Source organism: Salmo salar, chromosome 25, assembly GCF_965601325.2.
Source record: "Salmo salar chromosome 25, fSalSal1, whole genome shotgun sequence".
Taxonomy (NCBI): Eukaryota; Metazoa; Chordata; class Actinopteri; order Salmoniformes; family Salmonidae; genus Salmo; species Salmo salar.
The window spans coordinates 15,328,446-15,345,614 of NC_138315.1; the positions used below are offsets into that span (position 1 = coordinate 15,328,446).

The 17,169-nt window shown below is 40.3% G+C and overlaps 1 protein-coding gene across 1 annotated transcript; it reads left to right on the forward strand.

The window, feature by feature from the left end:
• The first annotated feature begins 602 nt into the window (after nucleotides 1–602).
• Nucleotides 603–16,804, forward strand: gad1a (glutamate decarboxylase 1a). The gene is made up of 17 exons (XM_014173248.3): nucleotides 603–1,008; nucleotides 2,190–2,270; nucleotides 4,040–4,102; nucleotides 6,535–6,675; nucleotides 7,368–7,610; nucleotides 7,778–7,868; nucleotides 10,354–10,466; nucleotides 10,626–10,741; nucleotides 11,018–11,097; nucleotides 11,184–11,238; nucleotides 11,747–11,863; nucleotides 12,028–12,092; nucleotides 12,195–12,273; nucleotides 12,478–12,627; nucleotides 12,799–12,906; nucleotides 13,216–13,305; nucleotides 13,419–16,804. Exons 2-17 carry the CDS (start codon nucleotides 2,195–2,197, stop codon nucleotides 13,590–13,592), a joined length of 1,761 nt encoding a protein of 586 aa, XP_014028723.3. The 5' UTR covers nucleotides 603–1,008; nucleotides 2,190–2,194; the 3' UTR covers nucleotides 13,593–16,804.
• Nucleotides 16,805–17,169: the final 365 nt, after the last annotated feature.

Here is a 17,169-nt window from a genome sequence, read left to right on the forward strand (position 1 = left end):
ACTGGGCCTATTCTTGTTCCGTTCCATTGCACTCATGTAGCTTTGGTATGTAGCAAATCTGATTAATGTGTTGGTTTATTATTAGATTCGTGAAGTATTTGCGGAGTGGCCCACTTCATTTGTGTGGAGTTCTGGGAGGAATCATTGATGATTCATTACTGCCACCTTGTGGATTTTGTTTCAACCTTTACGCACTCACTTTGAATTTCACTGTTTCTTTACCAAAAAACGTAAGATAAATGTTGCGCTTTCATTTTAAAATTCGGAAGAAAAGAAGACATTACAACTTTGGCCAAAATAGCCTACTTGTCTATAAATATCGTTATTGATAATATATTTATTGTAGCCTACATCGAAAAACAGATGAAGCCATACACACTGAGATTTCAACAAAACATATTAATCCCACAGAAGACCTACAATAACATAAAAGGAGATGGTTCTTCTGATTATGGTTCCCTACTATTCCGATTTCACAAGAACAAGCCAAGGACCCCCCCCCCCCCCCCCCCCCCATCCCATATGAGCGTAATGTGTTGCATAGGATCAAACTTCCCAATTCAAGGTTCGTGACCGGGATTCCAAATCAGTTTCCAAATCGAGGTATATAGTCTCAAAGGCTATCAAACACTTACTAAAGGTCACGTTATAGCTGAAAGCGCCACTATTCTGTGTACATTTGCAGACAAAGCGGATCTGTTCGATATTGGGGGGAAATGTTCAGCACCAGAGGAGGTATTGGTGTGACTCATGCGTGCGTAGTAACGAATAAATAGTCAATGCACGCGGCTCTAAATATCAGCAAATCAAACGTAGGCTACTTCTCTAAAAAGGTCACCGTGGATGGGATTTTGTAGACATCTGATATTCGAAACCCTGTTTTTCTTGAAGTGTTAAAAGCGCACCAGACGTTGCGTTGCGTTGCGTTGCCAAAGGACTTTATTTCATCATTGTCCCATAGTTTCTTTTTGGGGCTCTACTTGGTCACCTGTACCCACCCTCAGCACGGTAAGATGGTTTTTAACAGGGATTAGTATCTTACAAGAGCTGGATAAGTGTGCTTTGTTCATTAAAGCTTTACGGTAAATTGACGTTCGAGAGGCTCAAACAGGTGTTTTAACATCTTTCATAAACGATTTGTAAGATAGACACGGAGAACAATACAGGCTAGGCATAGTATTTGTTTGCGGATATTAAAGTTATTGATTGATACAATTGTGGTATCATTAATCTACAGTTGTTTGAGCTTTTGACGGAGGGTTTTTCATTGTATGGGCATGCTTTTCCCTTGAAGTGACATTGACCTGGATAAGGGGTCATCACTATTTACAAATCATCCTCTTAATTAAGGAGTCGCTATCCTGTTTGTCAATCAATTATGTAAACATAGCATCTTTTTTGGGTCATTATTATCAAATGAGTACTTCATTTATCTGAGGTTTGACAGTTCACCTAACTTGCCTATGTGATAAATCACCAGATTAGCTGTTATGGCATAGTTGATTACTTATCAAGGCTAATTCAGTATTTTCACTTTCAATACATGATGTTTTAGGGTTAAACTATTTGTTGCCCAACTCCCCGGGTTACCTCCCTATCATCAAAGGCAGATACATATACAACTCTCTGAAAATAAAGAAATACACTTGCAGTGATGCCTCATTATCCACATTGACAGCAGAGATCAGGTTGTGGAATGGTGAGGATTAATGAGCATCATCGTCGACGTTGATTTGATAAAGCCTAAATGAAATGCATTGCATTTATAGCCAATAAGTTATTTAGGCTTTTTTTGACTCTCATATCTGTAGCCTATGGATTCAGGAAAAAAAGAATGTGCACTGCAGCCTCAGCCAACCTGTTAATTGATGTTCGAGAATAATTGTAGGCTACTCTGGCTGCCAGACGATGTCGTAGACATGTCTGTCGTGTCCTGTCTCCTTGCTTATTCGTAGTTGTGGATATTTCTGTCAGCGTTTGAATGAGGGATCGATCTTAAAATATCATATTCATACATTTAAAATAGCCTAGATAGGCATGTCATTATTTATATATTTTAAGGCTCGGAGACAGCTATTCTTTATACTCTCCTTGCAGTGAATGTGACTTTTCATCTTGAATAAAATAAGAGAGGTTTCGCAGAAAGTGACAGCGAGCTTTGGAGTGAGGACATTTGTACTGTATCTTAGGAGTGATGGCGGCGTCTGCACCTTCCTCGTCTGGCAACGAACCGGATCCCAACTCGACAAATTTACGACCACCAGGCTCAAGTAGGTCCATCACAGATAAAACGCTATTTCACTTGTGCTATTTACTTTGTGGGCAATGCCATTAATCATTTCCATGGAGGAAAAAAACTGTACCATTCTAAATGCCTCCCACGCAACAAATCACCGCATCATTGCATGCGCAGCAGACCTCCCGGCATCTGCTTGATAGACGGATCTTGCTGTCAAAATAGGTGATGTCCTCTAAAAACATGAACTGAAGCAATTAGAAAATACTAATGGCTAGACTAGTAGCATCCTGTTGGTATTGATAAATGCAAAAATCCCAAAAGAATTTAACATAATCTTCCAAAAAAATATACAGCCTTCTTGAATTATTATTCTGCTGTTATAAGCCTATTATTATTATTATTATTATTATTATTATTGCCTTCCATAAAGAGACTGTAGTAGGCTATATTTTTCAGTGTATTTATTCCGTCGTGGTTGAATAAAAAGTGAGAGTGAATTTAATGCTAATTTCTTATGTGCAAAGTGGCGTTAATTGTAGCCACACTAAATTGGCCCTAATGGCATGTGTTCAAGCACCTTATTGTACCTTCAGCTGAGAGTGGGTGTAGAGATGTAAGCGGCCAACAGCTCTGCCTCAATACTTTTTATTATCCAAGAGCTATTGAAGACAAACATAACTAACCTATAGCCTAGGCTACGTCTCAGTTAGTTGTCCAAGCACATTAATATTTTGATGCAAAGCTCGCCATTAATGTCATATTTTTCTCACATACGATCATAAAGCTCTGATTTGATAGACTACACTCCAATGTAAATTATGCATTCGCAAAGGTAAAAGATGAAGCCACGAAATTATATTTTGACGTCAGATCAGATTTAAATGTAGAAAAACTGCACTTCCGTTTTTCTCACAAGAAAAGGGATTCAGTCAGGGCTGAATTTGCTTGCAAAACTGTGCTTGTTTTGGGCTTGATGGTGTGCCAAAGCCATTAGACTGTTGTCATGCCAGTATTAGGCTACATCTAATAATGTGCAACTTCAATCGTGTCTGTATCTCTTTTGACATCAATGCATGATTTACACGAAAATCCGAATTATGCTCGTGGATCTCAAGTTTATTCCACCCATAATTGGCATAATTATTTGGCATTATACACGTCTTATTTCAGATATTTCTGTTGCCTTTGCATTTGCCTTCGTGGGTGTAACATTGGCGTAGATTTGGTCCAGATATATTTGATGTGTGATCCTAAGCAGCGGTTCAACGGCATTCTGTGTGGAGCTGTCTGTCCCTTCCACTGGCCGATTTTTCCAGGGTCAATTTCAACAGAATTCTTCAATTCCTAGACCCCCCCCCCCCCCCCCCCCCTCCTCCTCCTCCTCACACACAGACACACACCAACTCCCCACCTCCCCGATTTAATCCCTGGAAGCCCTTGATAGCGACGTAATGCTCAGCCCTTTTTGTCACTGGCCAACGTCTGGTGATGCATGTCTGATCTTTTCAGCATCTTCTCACCCAATTAGTTCCTTTAGCACAGTCAGAAATGTCTAAATCGTGGAATGTTCATCTGAAATGCCACGTTATAGGCCTATGGCCATGGTGGTATCAATGGGATAGAGCAGATGAATTAAAACACACACACATGTTAACTGATAGTCTTATGCATTGTTTTATCCAACATGCTTCAATATTTTCCCATCCATCACTCTGAGTTCGGGAGTATTTTTGCAGAGATAATATGCACTTGAGGCCTAAATGTGAAGGCCTTCTCAATAGTTTTCCAAAATTATTTTAGGCTATGACGCTTGGTGTGGAGTTGCTCACGGATGTTCTAGAAAATTGGGAATGAAGATATGTGGTAAGTTGACTATTTTCACGTCATTTATTTTCGTGGACCTCATAATACATGTTCGTGTAGGCTTTTGTTCGTATGTGTCTTTTAGAATGCAACTAGTCCTACGTCAAATAATGAACAGAAGAAATATCATAGGTTACTATGTTGCATATTTGATGTGTTTCTCAACGTCGAGCAAGCAGACCATTCTGATAGCTGATGAATAGGCTATTAGCCATACTGCTTAATACACAGTGCAGCCTGGGCGGCTCTGATTACTTGCTCTTTGAATGCTTTCTGCCCCTTTCTTTATTCTCTGGTCGCATGAGTGGGTTTTCATGCAGAAAGAATCAAAATGGCCATATTGATTATTACCACTGAATTTATAGTAACAAACCTGTTTTTTTAATCAATATTAAAATCAGTTTGAAAAACAGCAGAGACTAGCTATTGATCCAAAAAGAACTATAGGTCTACGTTGGCACGTCCCAAAATGGAATATGAGCTCTCTTTAGTCTTGGGCATGTTTTCAATGTGTGTGTTTTCTTACCTTGCTTTAAAAAATATAGAATTCTTAATTAAATCGTACTATTGCGCCCTCTTATGGCCTACCTGGAGAAACATATACGTTTGCCAATGCTTAATAACCTTGGAATAAACAAATAGCCGGCTAAATTATGCAACCCCATTTTCATTATTTTTAGGTCATTTCGACAGAAACATGAACATGTATAGTTGATTTTACTACATTCATTGTAGTTATCCACAAGTAAGATAGCCTATCTTTATATTTGCTGAGCCAAATCTGACTATCCTATTATACGCACCTGCCTTTGTCTTTTTCTCAAAATATATCGGTAGCCTCTGAGCGGGTGTCATTTATTAAAGAGCTATATTTGGTGGAATGATTGGTATCGGTCCTTATCATGATGCGAGTCCATCAGAAGAGAAAAGATTCCTCTCATCATGATAGTCATCTTTTCTGCTCCAGGGAATTCAAATCGCAATTCGTCAAGGTTCTGTTTTGCAGAGATAGTAGGCCTACTGTCAGTCTTCTCCACAATACGCACCGATTAAGTGGGAGCAAAATGCATTAGCCCTATCTGATATGGCCAAGCGTTGAGTCTATTGCTATTGTGCCAATCAAGGACCAACAGTATAGGCCATAGGCCTATTTTAATTTTACCAGGCAAGTCAGTTAAGAACAAATTCTTATTTACAATGACGGCCTACCCGGCCGACGATGGGCCAATTGTGCGCCGCCCGATGGGACTCCCAATCACGGCCGGAAATGATACAGCCTAGATTCGAACCAGGGTGTATGTAGTGACGCCTCATAGCACTGAGATGCAGTGCCTTAGACCGCTGCGCCACTCGGGAGCCCCACGCAAAGGCGAATATAAATCAAGTTTAATGTTTTAATGCGATATTTACGCAATTTTTACGTTTTGGTTTTATCTGATTCACTATCAAGTTATAGGCCTATAGGCCCGTTTTCCACCTTTCATCTCTGTTTATTAAGTGCAATGATATTGGTCTAAAAACAACATCAAAAGCTATCCCTCTTGCTTGACCTTGTGAAATGTTAGGATTTATGCGTATTCAGGGTATAATCTAACATATCCTTTCTGAATGTGAAATAATACAATTATATACAATTAGTCTATATTGAAAACGAAATAAAAATGAATAACAGTAAAAATACTTCCAACTATCATCTCCTGATACACTTTTAAGTACTTTTGTTTATTACTCTAAAAGGGTGTGGGATATGGCATATTTGAGTTTCACATCTTGTAGGCCTAGCTAGTTTATCTGAAATATTGCGTTGTTGATTGTAAAATAAGATCATAAATAACATCATATTGCAGGAATTTTTATTACTGATAATCTTAGCAGAAGATTTGGAATAGGTGTTTTCTTTTCTAGGACCAACCTAGAAATACATTTTTGAAAAACAAAAAAAATCGGTATAGGTTAAATAAGATTTGAGTTAATGTGGTATCCTCCAGCAGATAAGCAGATAAGCTATAAAATGTCCCATATATCATCACAGCCCAGTCCAGCTATTAGATCTGCCTTCAGGCTTTAATGACATCGGTTCACTTCATTGTGTGCTCTTCCCTGTTTACTGAAGTGGAATCTGTCGGAGGGAATTAACACGAATTTACAGCTGCGCAAAATGACGGCTATTTTGTTTTTGCTTGACTGGCTTTTGGTGCTGCTGTCACTGGGCTCAACCTCCCACTGACTCTTCCTCCCATAAAAAGGCTTCCCTGGACAGGACGGGAATTTTCTCAAAACCAGCCTACACAACGTCATTGTCAGCTCAATCAGTGAGAGACATTTAGGCATGTGTTTTGTGTATATAAAAAAAGGTGTCATCAAAATGTTTGGGATTGGAAGTGATGATAGTAATCACTCATTTCAATCCTCTGCCCCTTGCAACAATTTAGGATTTTTGCAGAAGAACAACAACCTCGAGGAGAAGATTAGTTCCTTCAAGGAAAGATCGTCTAAGGACCTGCTGGATAACAGCGACAGAGATTCCCGTTTCAGACGCACCGAGACGGATTTTTCCAATCTATTTGCTAGAGGTAGATGTCCGGATTATTTTCATTATGGGAAATGTAGGCCTATGAATCAAAATGATGTAGGGAACTTGTTGATGTTCGTGTTGTTCAGTTGTTTTACATGGAACATGAGTCAATTTAAAATCTTAAATGTTGTTACTGATGCAAAGATTAGCCTGATTTGATCTGGTTTGAAAATACCACATCTTTATAAATCTCAGGGATTTTTTTCGATTTAGTCATGTTTGATGATAAAAGGTATTTTTGAAAACACTTTTTGTTGAAAATAATAAAACCCCAAATCGTTAAATTGTTAGTAATTTAAATTGAATTGATTGCTATGCCTATTTGAAATCAATATTCACCATTTGGTTTACCATAATGACCTGCTAGATCAAGTTGTAATAGCTGTACAATAGCATAGGCTACTCAGGGACACTCACTCGAGAAATACCAAAAAGGGTCATTCATTTGTTTCTGAAAATGACATTCTAATTTATATAATTTATACCAGCTTTAGAGGGGAAAACCAAATAAATAGTTTACAAGATGTGAAGTAGAACGAAGTCATGACACATTCTACGGAAGATTGTGAAAGTAAGCTCTTAAAAAAACATCCTCAAGTGATGAAGGATGCAAACAAAAGTGACAGATTTATTTTATCCAAAATGAGAAAAACACAAATATTGTTGACATGCTTCAATTTCTCACCCTAGATTTATTACCAGCTAAAAATGGAGAGGAGCCAACTATGCAGTTTTTGCTGGAGGTGGTGGATATTCTCACAAACTACGTCCGGAAGACCTTCGACAGATCCACCAAGGTCCTGGACTTCCACCACCCCCACCAGCTGCTGGAGGGCATGGAGGGCTTCAACCTGGAGCTGTCCGACCAGCCTGAGTCTCTGGAGCAGATCCTGGTGGACTGCAGGGATACCCTGAAGTATGGAGTGAGAACAGGTGAGGACAGAGAAGACAGAGGCATAAAGCATGGCTAACCTCCCAGCACAATCAATATCTCTCATTTGTCTACAATGTGGTTTAATGATTACAGATAAGCCCATAGTTGAATGATGAAGCTTTCATGAGAAATGTATTAAAGACAAATGGTGTTGTCTCCCTCCCAGGTCACCCCAGGTTTTTCAATCAGCTATCTACTGGCTTAGACATCATTGGGTTGTCAGGAGAATGGCTCACCTCCACTGCAAACACTAACATGTGAGTGGTCTTTATCTCCACCAAAGTTAGTACACATTTGTTATGATACATTTATACATGTTTATTATTGAAAGTCACAGGAACTTTACATTTTGTAAATATGTGTATAGTATTAAAGTAGTCCTGTCAATTTTGTAAACAATGTGCCTAAACAAAGGATCTTAGTAAGAGTTGCATAACATAGTTTCCGTTTTAGGCTGGGATTGTGATAAGAGGTTGAAGGCTCTAATTTGGCAGAGAGTTGATTTCGTTTGGTTTAAGGTATGTCTGGCGCTGAAGAAAAATGACAATTCCTACCATTTCAAATGGCCTCAGAAGATTTCGTTTGAAGATGAAAATCAGTGGAAGTGACATATTTAGGGCCCTTCATAAGCTTCTAAGTGAAGGGTCCCGAAGATGCTCTTACAGACTGCATTTTAAGCAAGTACAACGTGAGAGTTGTGAGTTCACTGTTTTGTTTGCTTTGTTATTGTTGTTGACCGACACTGTGGCTGTAGTCAGATAATACAGCCCTGCAGGCAAACTAAATTGCATATTGATTAGCATTCAAAGTTATATTGGGTGGTTGTTTTATGGAATGCTCTTTGCCTCAGAGATAATGGTTCCACAACAGAATGAGATATGCCCCTGAGATCTTCTGCGCAAATGTGAACAATAGACATTGTGATTCAATATTGCTTTTTCCGTAGGAAAGGGAATCTGTAAGAGACAGCATGGTGATACACCAGGTGCCCAGGGACTTGTCCAAGAGAAAAGTTGATGCTTCGTTGGCCATGGACTATTGTTAACCAGTACACACAGATTACCAGCTGAGGCCGCCAAGTCAGTTAAGGCACTGGTCTGAGTGTATCAGCTGCTGTGAAATGCTGATCTTGTCTATGATGTCAGCCTGGGAACCCGTCACAGCATTGTAAAATCATCATTTAAAAAAAATACACTATATGAAAAATATTGTGTTGTAAACATTGATAAAACATTGCATTTCTGAGTGGTAATAATCAAGATAATCTGTGTGGTCATGGTCAATTTCAATTTTTTTGTTGCCTAGACACACCAAGGCTGGTCCTCTTTATGTCGGGGATTCAATTATTCATTTTTGCCTGGCCCCTGACATAACTAAAGGTTCAACACATGGCCTGGCTGACTTGACCTTCTATGTATTGTGATCCTCAAAGGATGTATCCCTCTTTGCCCCCAGTGTTTTGAAGAGTGTTTAGTTGGTCCAGCTCATGGGATTGATATGGTGCTGAAGATCTCCTGGTGAGAGTGTTGCCACCCTGCGTATGCTATATATCAAACACTACCGTAGATGACTTGAATCAGAGGGTTGGCTCTGACTGCATCCATATTTGTTATTTGCATTAGCTAATTACTCCATCATCATTAATTACCCCTGACAGGTATTGATTGCCACTAATAGGTTAACAATCACGTCCCAGGGTTATCATCAGGATTACTCTACATGAGTGAGCGAGTGCAAATTCATTTGGGACAATAGGTCCGGACTCTTTTTAAACATTTCTGCTGGATATGATGAGCCAGAGAACAAAACAAAATAGGTGGTGTGTGTGGCACAGTGTGATACACTGTATTGCCCCACTAATGCATTGACTCATTGCATGAATAGACAGGCAGTGTAATGAGAAGAGCATTGGGCAGGACATAGTGAAGATAGATGAGTTAGTTGGGGATCCATTTCATTCTACATTGATATTGCACTGCCCTGGAGGAAGTTTCTAATGATATGGAGACAATCCTTCACGTTGTAATTGTGATTGCATTGAATAAACATGATTGTAATGATATAATTCCTGTTCTAAAGGACAAACGACCATTCTTCCATCATTACTCTCTGTAGACGGGCCATGAGGGTAATATACTGTTTTAATTAAAAACACATTCAAAACAAGCTCAGTGGAAGCTGGCCTCAAGACAAACCTCAGACACAAAGACAATGACACTCTCATTGTGTTGCATCACGTTTCTAGCCTCTTCTTCTTGCTAACTCAGAGACAAGGGCTCCCTCTTGGTGGAATATTCTTAATGGGCTTCAGACTATGTGACATTGATGTTCTTTCTCATTCCACTGCAACAAACGGTATCCGTAATACAATGTAACAGAGCTATCACTGAATCGTGACGGCGTTAATAGTAGCATGCACGTTCCATGCTTTTCTCTGGCTTCAACGTGGCCTTGCTCAACATACACAATAAGAAACATATGTCATGATAATTCAACAAAACAACACAATTGAAATCTATTTTGCACCCCAAAAAATTGAAAACATAAGCTACAATTATTGGCCTTTATCACAATGGTGATGCCTTATCCTGGGATTTTGCCACCTGCCTTCATTGATTCTGTTTATGTCAACATAGACAATGTAGATATGAGAAACAAATGACGACATGAGAGTTCAAGGCCAGTGATAGAATGGATTTCTATTGGTAGTGGGTAACTGGAGACAGGTGCTCTGTATTTCAGGTTCACCTATGAGATCGCCCCAGTCTTCGTGCTCATGGAGCAGCTGACGCTGAAGAAGATGAGAGAGATCATTGGCTGGCCTGATGGAGAGGGCGATGGGATATTCTCGCCAGGTGAGTGCGAATCCAATTCCGATGAACGGTTATGAATTCAGCCATGCCCTGAGAATCTGAGATGGGAATAAACCTACCGTTACAGGTGAAGATTCCTCACACAAGCCTTCAGATAATCGAATGCCGTTTAGTGAAAGATTGTATGCGGCGTTTGTGCAGGTGGAGCAATATCCAACATGTACAGTGTGATGATCGCCCGCTACAAGTTCTTCCCTGAAGTCAAGACCAAAGGCATGACTGCTGCCCCCAGGCTGGTGCTCTTCACCTCCGAGCATGTAAGTCTCATCCTAACATCTGAGCAGAACATTAATCTCCACAACAGAACAGGTCTCCAGTCTCAGAAGCAGTATTGTATTACCAAAACAAAGTCTTATTGTTATTTATTGTCACTGCTTGATTGACCCTATCTATTCCGTATAAAGGGTTCGTTGGCATGCCTGAGTCAAAGCAACAATAACAAATGCAACCATTGGACAGTACATCAGCTGACTATATGCCAGAGCTCAGCTGATAGGTTTGTAGTCTAATGTCATGCTCATGTGTTTTGTCAGAGCCACTACTCTATAAAGAAAGCCAGTGCTGCTCTGGGCTTTGGAACAGAAAACCTGATCCTGTTGAGCACAGATGAGAGGTTTGTGGAGCCATGTCCAATACACTGCACTGAATGAAACAACCCAGTGAGAACATCCCTTTGACATGTCTTGTTTGCTTCTCTAGAGGGAGAGTCATTCCCGCTGATTTGGAAGCCAAGGTCATCGATGCCAAGGCGAGGGTGAGTTTTCAAACTGTCAGCCAATCAACTTCAAACGGTGGATTCGTATCCCCTGAAGACATGAAATACCTTCCGTTTGTTTCTGCACAATGATGCGACGCACGGAAACTGAATTCTAATGAGAACAGCTGCCTAATATGAATCTAGTCATCTGAATACTCCGGTCGTCAGGTAATCGTACATGTTTACAAAATAAAAACATGTCCACTTTCATTTTGGGGTTAGTACTTATGCCTCCTCAAGTATCATCTTACCCACTGCCACTAGCTACCAAAGCACAGTCTCCTGAAGCTAGTTCTGTTACAGGAGAGAGGTGATAGCAGGCTGTCTGCAATGGACGTGCAGTTCTGGTGTGACAAAGGCTTGCCAAGAGAAATAGTCCAATGTCATTTAAATCTGCTCTAACCAATTCATATTATGTCAACGATTACAGAAACAGAACGCAACGATTTCAATTCACTCCAATAATACAAGACTCCATATTCATTCTCATGGTGTATGCTTGCAGGGTTGTGTCCCAATGTTTGTGAATGCCACAGCTGGTTCCACAGTGTATGGAGCGTTCGACCCCATCCACGAGATTGCAGACATCTGCGAGAAATACAACATGTGGCTACATGTGGATGTAAGTGCGTCTTCCTACTATGAATACTGTAAGGTTATGGTGATATATATCATTTCAGGGTTAATTGCAACACATTTGAATGGTCGGCTGAGCTTTGGCTCGAACATAAAAGCCACTTGCGTGTCTAATCCTTATCCTCAAAACAAACTGTTGTCTTTGTTCAGGGTGCATGGGGAGGAGGCCTACTGATGTCCAGGAAGCACAGGCACAAGCTGTGTGGCGTAGAGAGGTAGGCTACAGCCCTGAGAAGATATCCTTATTAAACCAATCACACACACACTCACTGATGGGAACTGTGGCCTGTCTTACCATCTGTGTTCCATGTTTGCAGGGCCAACTCAGTCACCTGGAACCCTCACAAGATGATGGGTGTGCCACTGCAGTGCTCTGCCATTCTGGTCAGAGAGAGGGTAAGAGCAATACTGATAGATGGGTTATCATCACTTATGGTGGGAATGCCACGAAACCACACTTAAGTTAAGTCGGAAGTTAAGTCAGAGGTCACAGAGAGTTGGCTACTATTCTTATGAATATAGCCCAGTTTGAAGGCACCGTTGAACTTGAAGTCTCTGCCTTTCGTCCTTGTCCGTTAACCACGCCATTGATCTTTACAGGGAGTTTTGTCAGGCTGCAACTCCATGTGTGCTGGCTACCTCTTCCAACCAGACAAACAGTACGATGTATCGTACGACACAGGGGACAAGGCCATCCAGTGTGGACGACATGTAGACATCTTCAAATTCTGGCTAATGTGGAAAGCGAAGGTAATGTGCACATATCTCTCCAAGCTCTTATTGCAAGACTTAAGCAGGCTTTAAAGCGTTAGCATGGAACAGGGATTGATCTTGGATGCTGATCTTGGCTCGCGGAACAGAAAACGAGTAGTTCTTGATATGAGTGATCTTTCTATGTTTTGTGTATTTCCACTCCAACAGGGAACAATAGGGTTTGAACAGCACATCGACAAGTGTTTGGACCTCTCGCATTATCTCTACACTAAAATAAAGGGTCGCGAGGGCTATCAGATGGTGTTCGATGGAGAGGTGAGATTTTTCCTCCCTTCATTTTCTACTTGGTTCTTTTTCCAAAAACAGCAATATCTTTTAATGGATTACCCTAATAAAGCGTCAGAGGAATTACATATCTGATTAATATGAACTCATTAACTGAGATGCCCAATAGTATTCTGAGCAACACAATGTAGTGAGGCAGGCCAACTCTCCTCCCTGTCTGCCTGTAGAGGTGGTGCTAGGCTTTAGAATCCCCAGTTGAACTCCTTGTGGATTTATGAACTTTAGACACTCCATTGAGTAAAGACACGGACAAACAATGTTGCTGTTTTCTTTCCACAGCCCCAGCACACAAACGTCTGCTTCTGGTACCTTCCGCCAGGCATTCGTGACATGCCCGATGGTCAGGAGAAGAGGGAGAAGTTGCATAAGGTAAGGAGTAAAGGACTCGTCAGCTTCGGCCCATGAAGACAATATTCTGTATTCAGATGAGACAGCACTGACCTACTGTACATTTCTCTGAATTGTCCTTGTCTCTAAACCAGGTGGCCCCCAAGATCAAGGCGCTGATGATGGAGTCTGGAACTACCATGGTGGGCTACCAGCCTCAGGGAGACAAGGTCAACTTCTTCCGCATGGTCATCTCCAATCCTGCCGCCACCAGGTCAGATATCGACTTCTTGACCGATGAGATTGAGAGACTGGGGCAGGACTTGTAATGGCCACACCCATTAGGAGGATGTTGCCCTTTGACCTTTCGTTCTCAGCTTTGTCATGTCCAGCTCTAAAAAGACCCTGAGCTACACTGAGCTTCATATTCCTGTTGTCTCTTGACCAATCATGTAGGACTTTGAAACTTCAGCTGCTTGTAGGTCTTTTTAGACCACAGGTAACCTTCAGAATAATAAATGTGGGTCTGTTCTGTCTTTTAGCAGTGACTATGCCATTGTTAGATTTAACTATTGTACAGTATAGCCTTCGTAAAATAATACATATTCATATACTGAGTGACCTTGAGAGACCTTTTCAGTAGAGACAGAGGACAATGCAAGGGACCTCGTGGCATAGATATGTACAGTATTGTAATATACAGTACCAGTCAAAAGTTTGGAGACACCTACTCATTCCAGGAGTTTTCTTTATTATTACTATTTTCTATGTTGTAGAATAGTAATGAAGACATCAGAAGTATGAAATAACACATATGTAATCATGTAGGAACCAAAAAAAGTGTTAAACAAATCAAAATATATTTTATATTTGAGATTCTTCAAAGTTGCCACCCTTTGCCTTGATGACAGCTTTGCACACTCTTGGCATTCTCTCAACCAGTTTAATGAGGAATGCTTTTCCAACAGTCTTGAAGGAGTTCCCACATATCCTGAGCACTTGTTGGCTGCTTTTCCTTCACTCTGCGGGCCAACTCATCCCAAACCATCTCAATTGGGTTGAGGTTGGGTGATTGTGGAGGCCAGGTCATCTGATGCAGCACTCCATCACTCTCCTTCTTGGTCAAATAGCCCTTACACAGCCTGGAGGTGTGTTGGGTCATTGTCCTGTTGAAAACAAATGATTGTCCCACTATGCGCAAACCAGTTCTGATGGCGTATCGCTATAAAATGCTGTGGTAGCCATGCTGGTTAAGTGTGCCTTGAATTCTAAATAAATCACAGACAGTGTCACCAGCAAAGCACCCCCACACCATCACAGCTCCTCCTCCATGCTTCACGGTGGGAACCACACATGCGGAGATCATCCGTTCACCTACTCTGCGTCTCACAAAGAACCAAAAATAAAAAAATTGGACTTTCCACTGGTCTAATGTCCATTGCTCGTGTTTCTTGGCCCAAGCAAGTCTCTTCTTCTTATTGGCGTCCTTTAGTAGTGGTTTCTTTGCAGCAATTTGACCATGAAGGCCTGATTCATGCAGTCTCCTCTAAACAGTTCATGTTGAGATGTGTCCGTTACTTGAACTCTGCAATTATTTGGGCTACAATCTGAGGTGCAGTTAACTCTAATGAACTTATCCTCTGCAGCAGAGGTCTCCTTTCCTGTGCCGATCCTCATGAGAGCAAGTTTCATCATAGCGCTTGATGGTTTTTGTGACTGCACTTGAAGAAATGTTCGAAGTTCTTGACATTTTCTGTACTGACTGACCTTCATGTCTTAAAGTAATGATGGCCTGTTGTTTCTCTTTGCTTATTTGAGCTGTTCTTGCCATAATATGGACTTGGTCTTTTACCAAGTAGGGCTATCTTCTGTATACCAACCCTACCTTGTCACAACACAACTGATTGGCTCAAACGCATTAAGAAGAAAATAAATTCCACAAATTAACTTTTAACAAGGCACACCTGATAATTGAAATGCATTCCAGTTGACTACCTCATGAAGCTGGTTGAGAGAATGCCAAGAGTGTGCAAAGCTGTCATCAAGGCAAAGGGTGGCTACTTTGAAGAATCTCATATATAAAATATATTTGGATTTGTTTAACACTTTTTTGGTTACTACATGATTACATATGTGTTATTTCATCGTTTTGATGTCTTCACTATTATTCTACAATGTAGAAAATAGTACAAATAAATAATAATAAAAAAATAAAAAACTTGAATGAGTAGCTACGTCCAAACGTTTGAATGGTACTGTATATATATATATTATTATAATGTACTGAATATTGGTGCTGTGTGTTGTCCATGTAGTTATTAAGCCAGGTGCACTGTATGCAACACCACATGGTATCTGGTTTTCCCCTTTCATATTAAGTAGAGGAAATATGTAACAGTCATTGTAATAGGTACTGTATTCTATTGCTGCGTTTTTAGAGCTAATGAATTTTGTGGAGATTGTGTAAAGTATTGTTACATTGCTTTTGTGGCAAATATATGTCCTAGTTTTTCAGTAACACATGTTCCAATGATTATAAAAAACACTAAATATAAGTATTTAATAGATTAATCACTTTATTTATATTGTTATCTATTCCATTTGTAATGTGTCCTTACTTGTATTTTGAAACGCTACTGTGTTTTGAATAAGCATATTAAAGGTATTTTAGTGTATTTGTGAACCAAAGAAGGGTATACTTACAAATATATATAAATAAGTCCCTTAATATAACCAATAGATGGATTAAGATATTTATATAAGAATATGTAACTCAGTCACCACCCTTAACCTTAGTGCAATCTTTGTTGTGTAACTGTGATATGTCATTGTGAATCACATTGACTGAATGTTATAGTGTCACATGACTAGCTGTGGGAGGGAAGCTGAGCTCTGGCAGCAAATTTGCTGGTGCTTTAGGGCTCTATTCAATCTGTATCGCTGAAGCGTTACAGATTGCGCAATAGAAATTGAAAGGTAGTTTCCCGTTGAACCGACATATGTAGCGTTTGCCGTGAATGCAGTCTCCACTATATAATGTGGGAACATTGCCTTTAAATTTAAATCACGCTGTAATGCTCCACAATACGGATTCAATAAAGCCCTTATTTAGCGAGAAGCACAATGCTAAACCATCTGGGGAAAATTTTTATCGTAGGGACAAAGGATTGTTTGTATTTTAACAGTGATGCATTGACTGTTTTGAAGCATTTCACTTAATGAAGGGGGCCATTTAATTGAATATACAATCTTTCAAATCTATAAACTATGTCATGGATTTTCTGGTCTTTATATGACCCATGTGTGGACAATATTATCCCGTGAGAATCGACATGTTGTAAGAGACCAATTGTTTGTCATTGAGATGTTGATGAAACAAACGCACAGTCATGATTTTGTTTCTGTGATAAGATCGATTGAATACATTCCTCGGTGAGTCGGATGGAGATCCCCTGTCAAGGTAGCCACTTTAACCTCATACTAAGTGCAGAACATTACTGTCTTATTGACAGCACCAATAAAAATCTCAGCTTTAACAATGTTTTGGGGGCATTTTTTGCAGTTATTGTTAATGAGGTCAATGATCATCTGCAATGAAATTTATCTGTGGCTATGAGTCCGGTCGACGAGTGAAATGGCTCGCTGTATTTAATTCTGTACAGTGTGCAGTAATATTCCCTCTGGGGTCCTGTGTTTGGTAGCTGAATAACAAAAAGGCTTTTGGTGACAGACCTGCCTTTATGGACTCGGGTCAGCCATGGGGAACAGGAATGATGTGAGAGAAATTCTGAGATGATTTACCTCAGAAGACGCTCGGCCTTTGCCACCCACCTTCCATTCATCGTCAGAGGCAACTGAACGCAAACATCTAGACGGTACAGTGGCATGTTCAAACACTCCGCATTT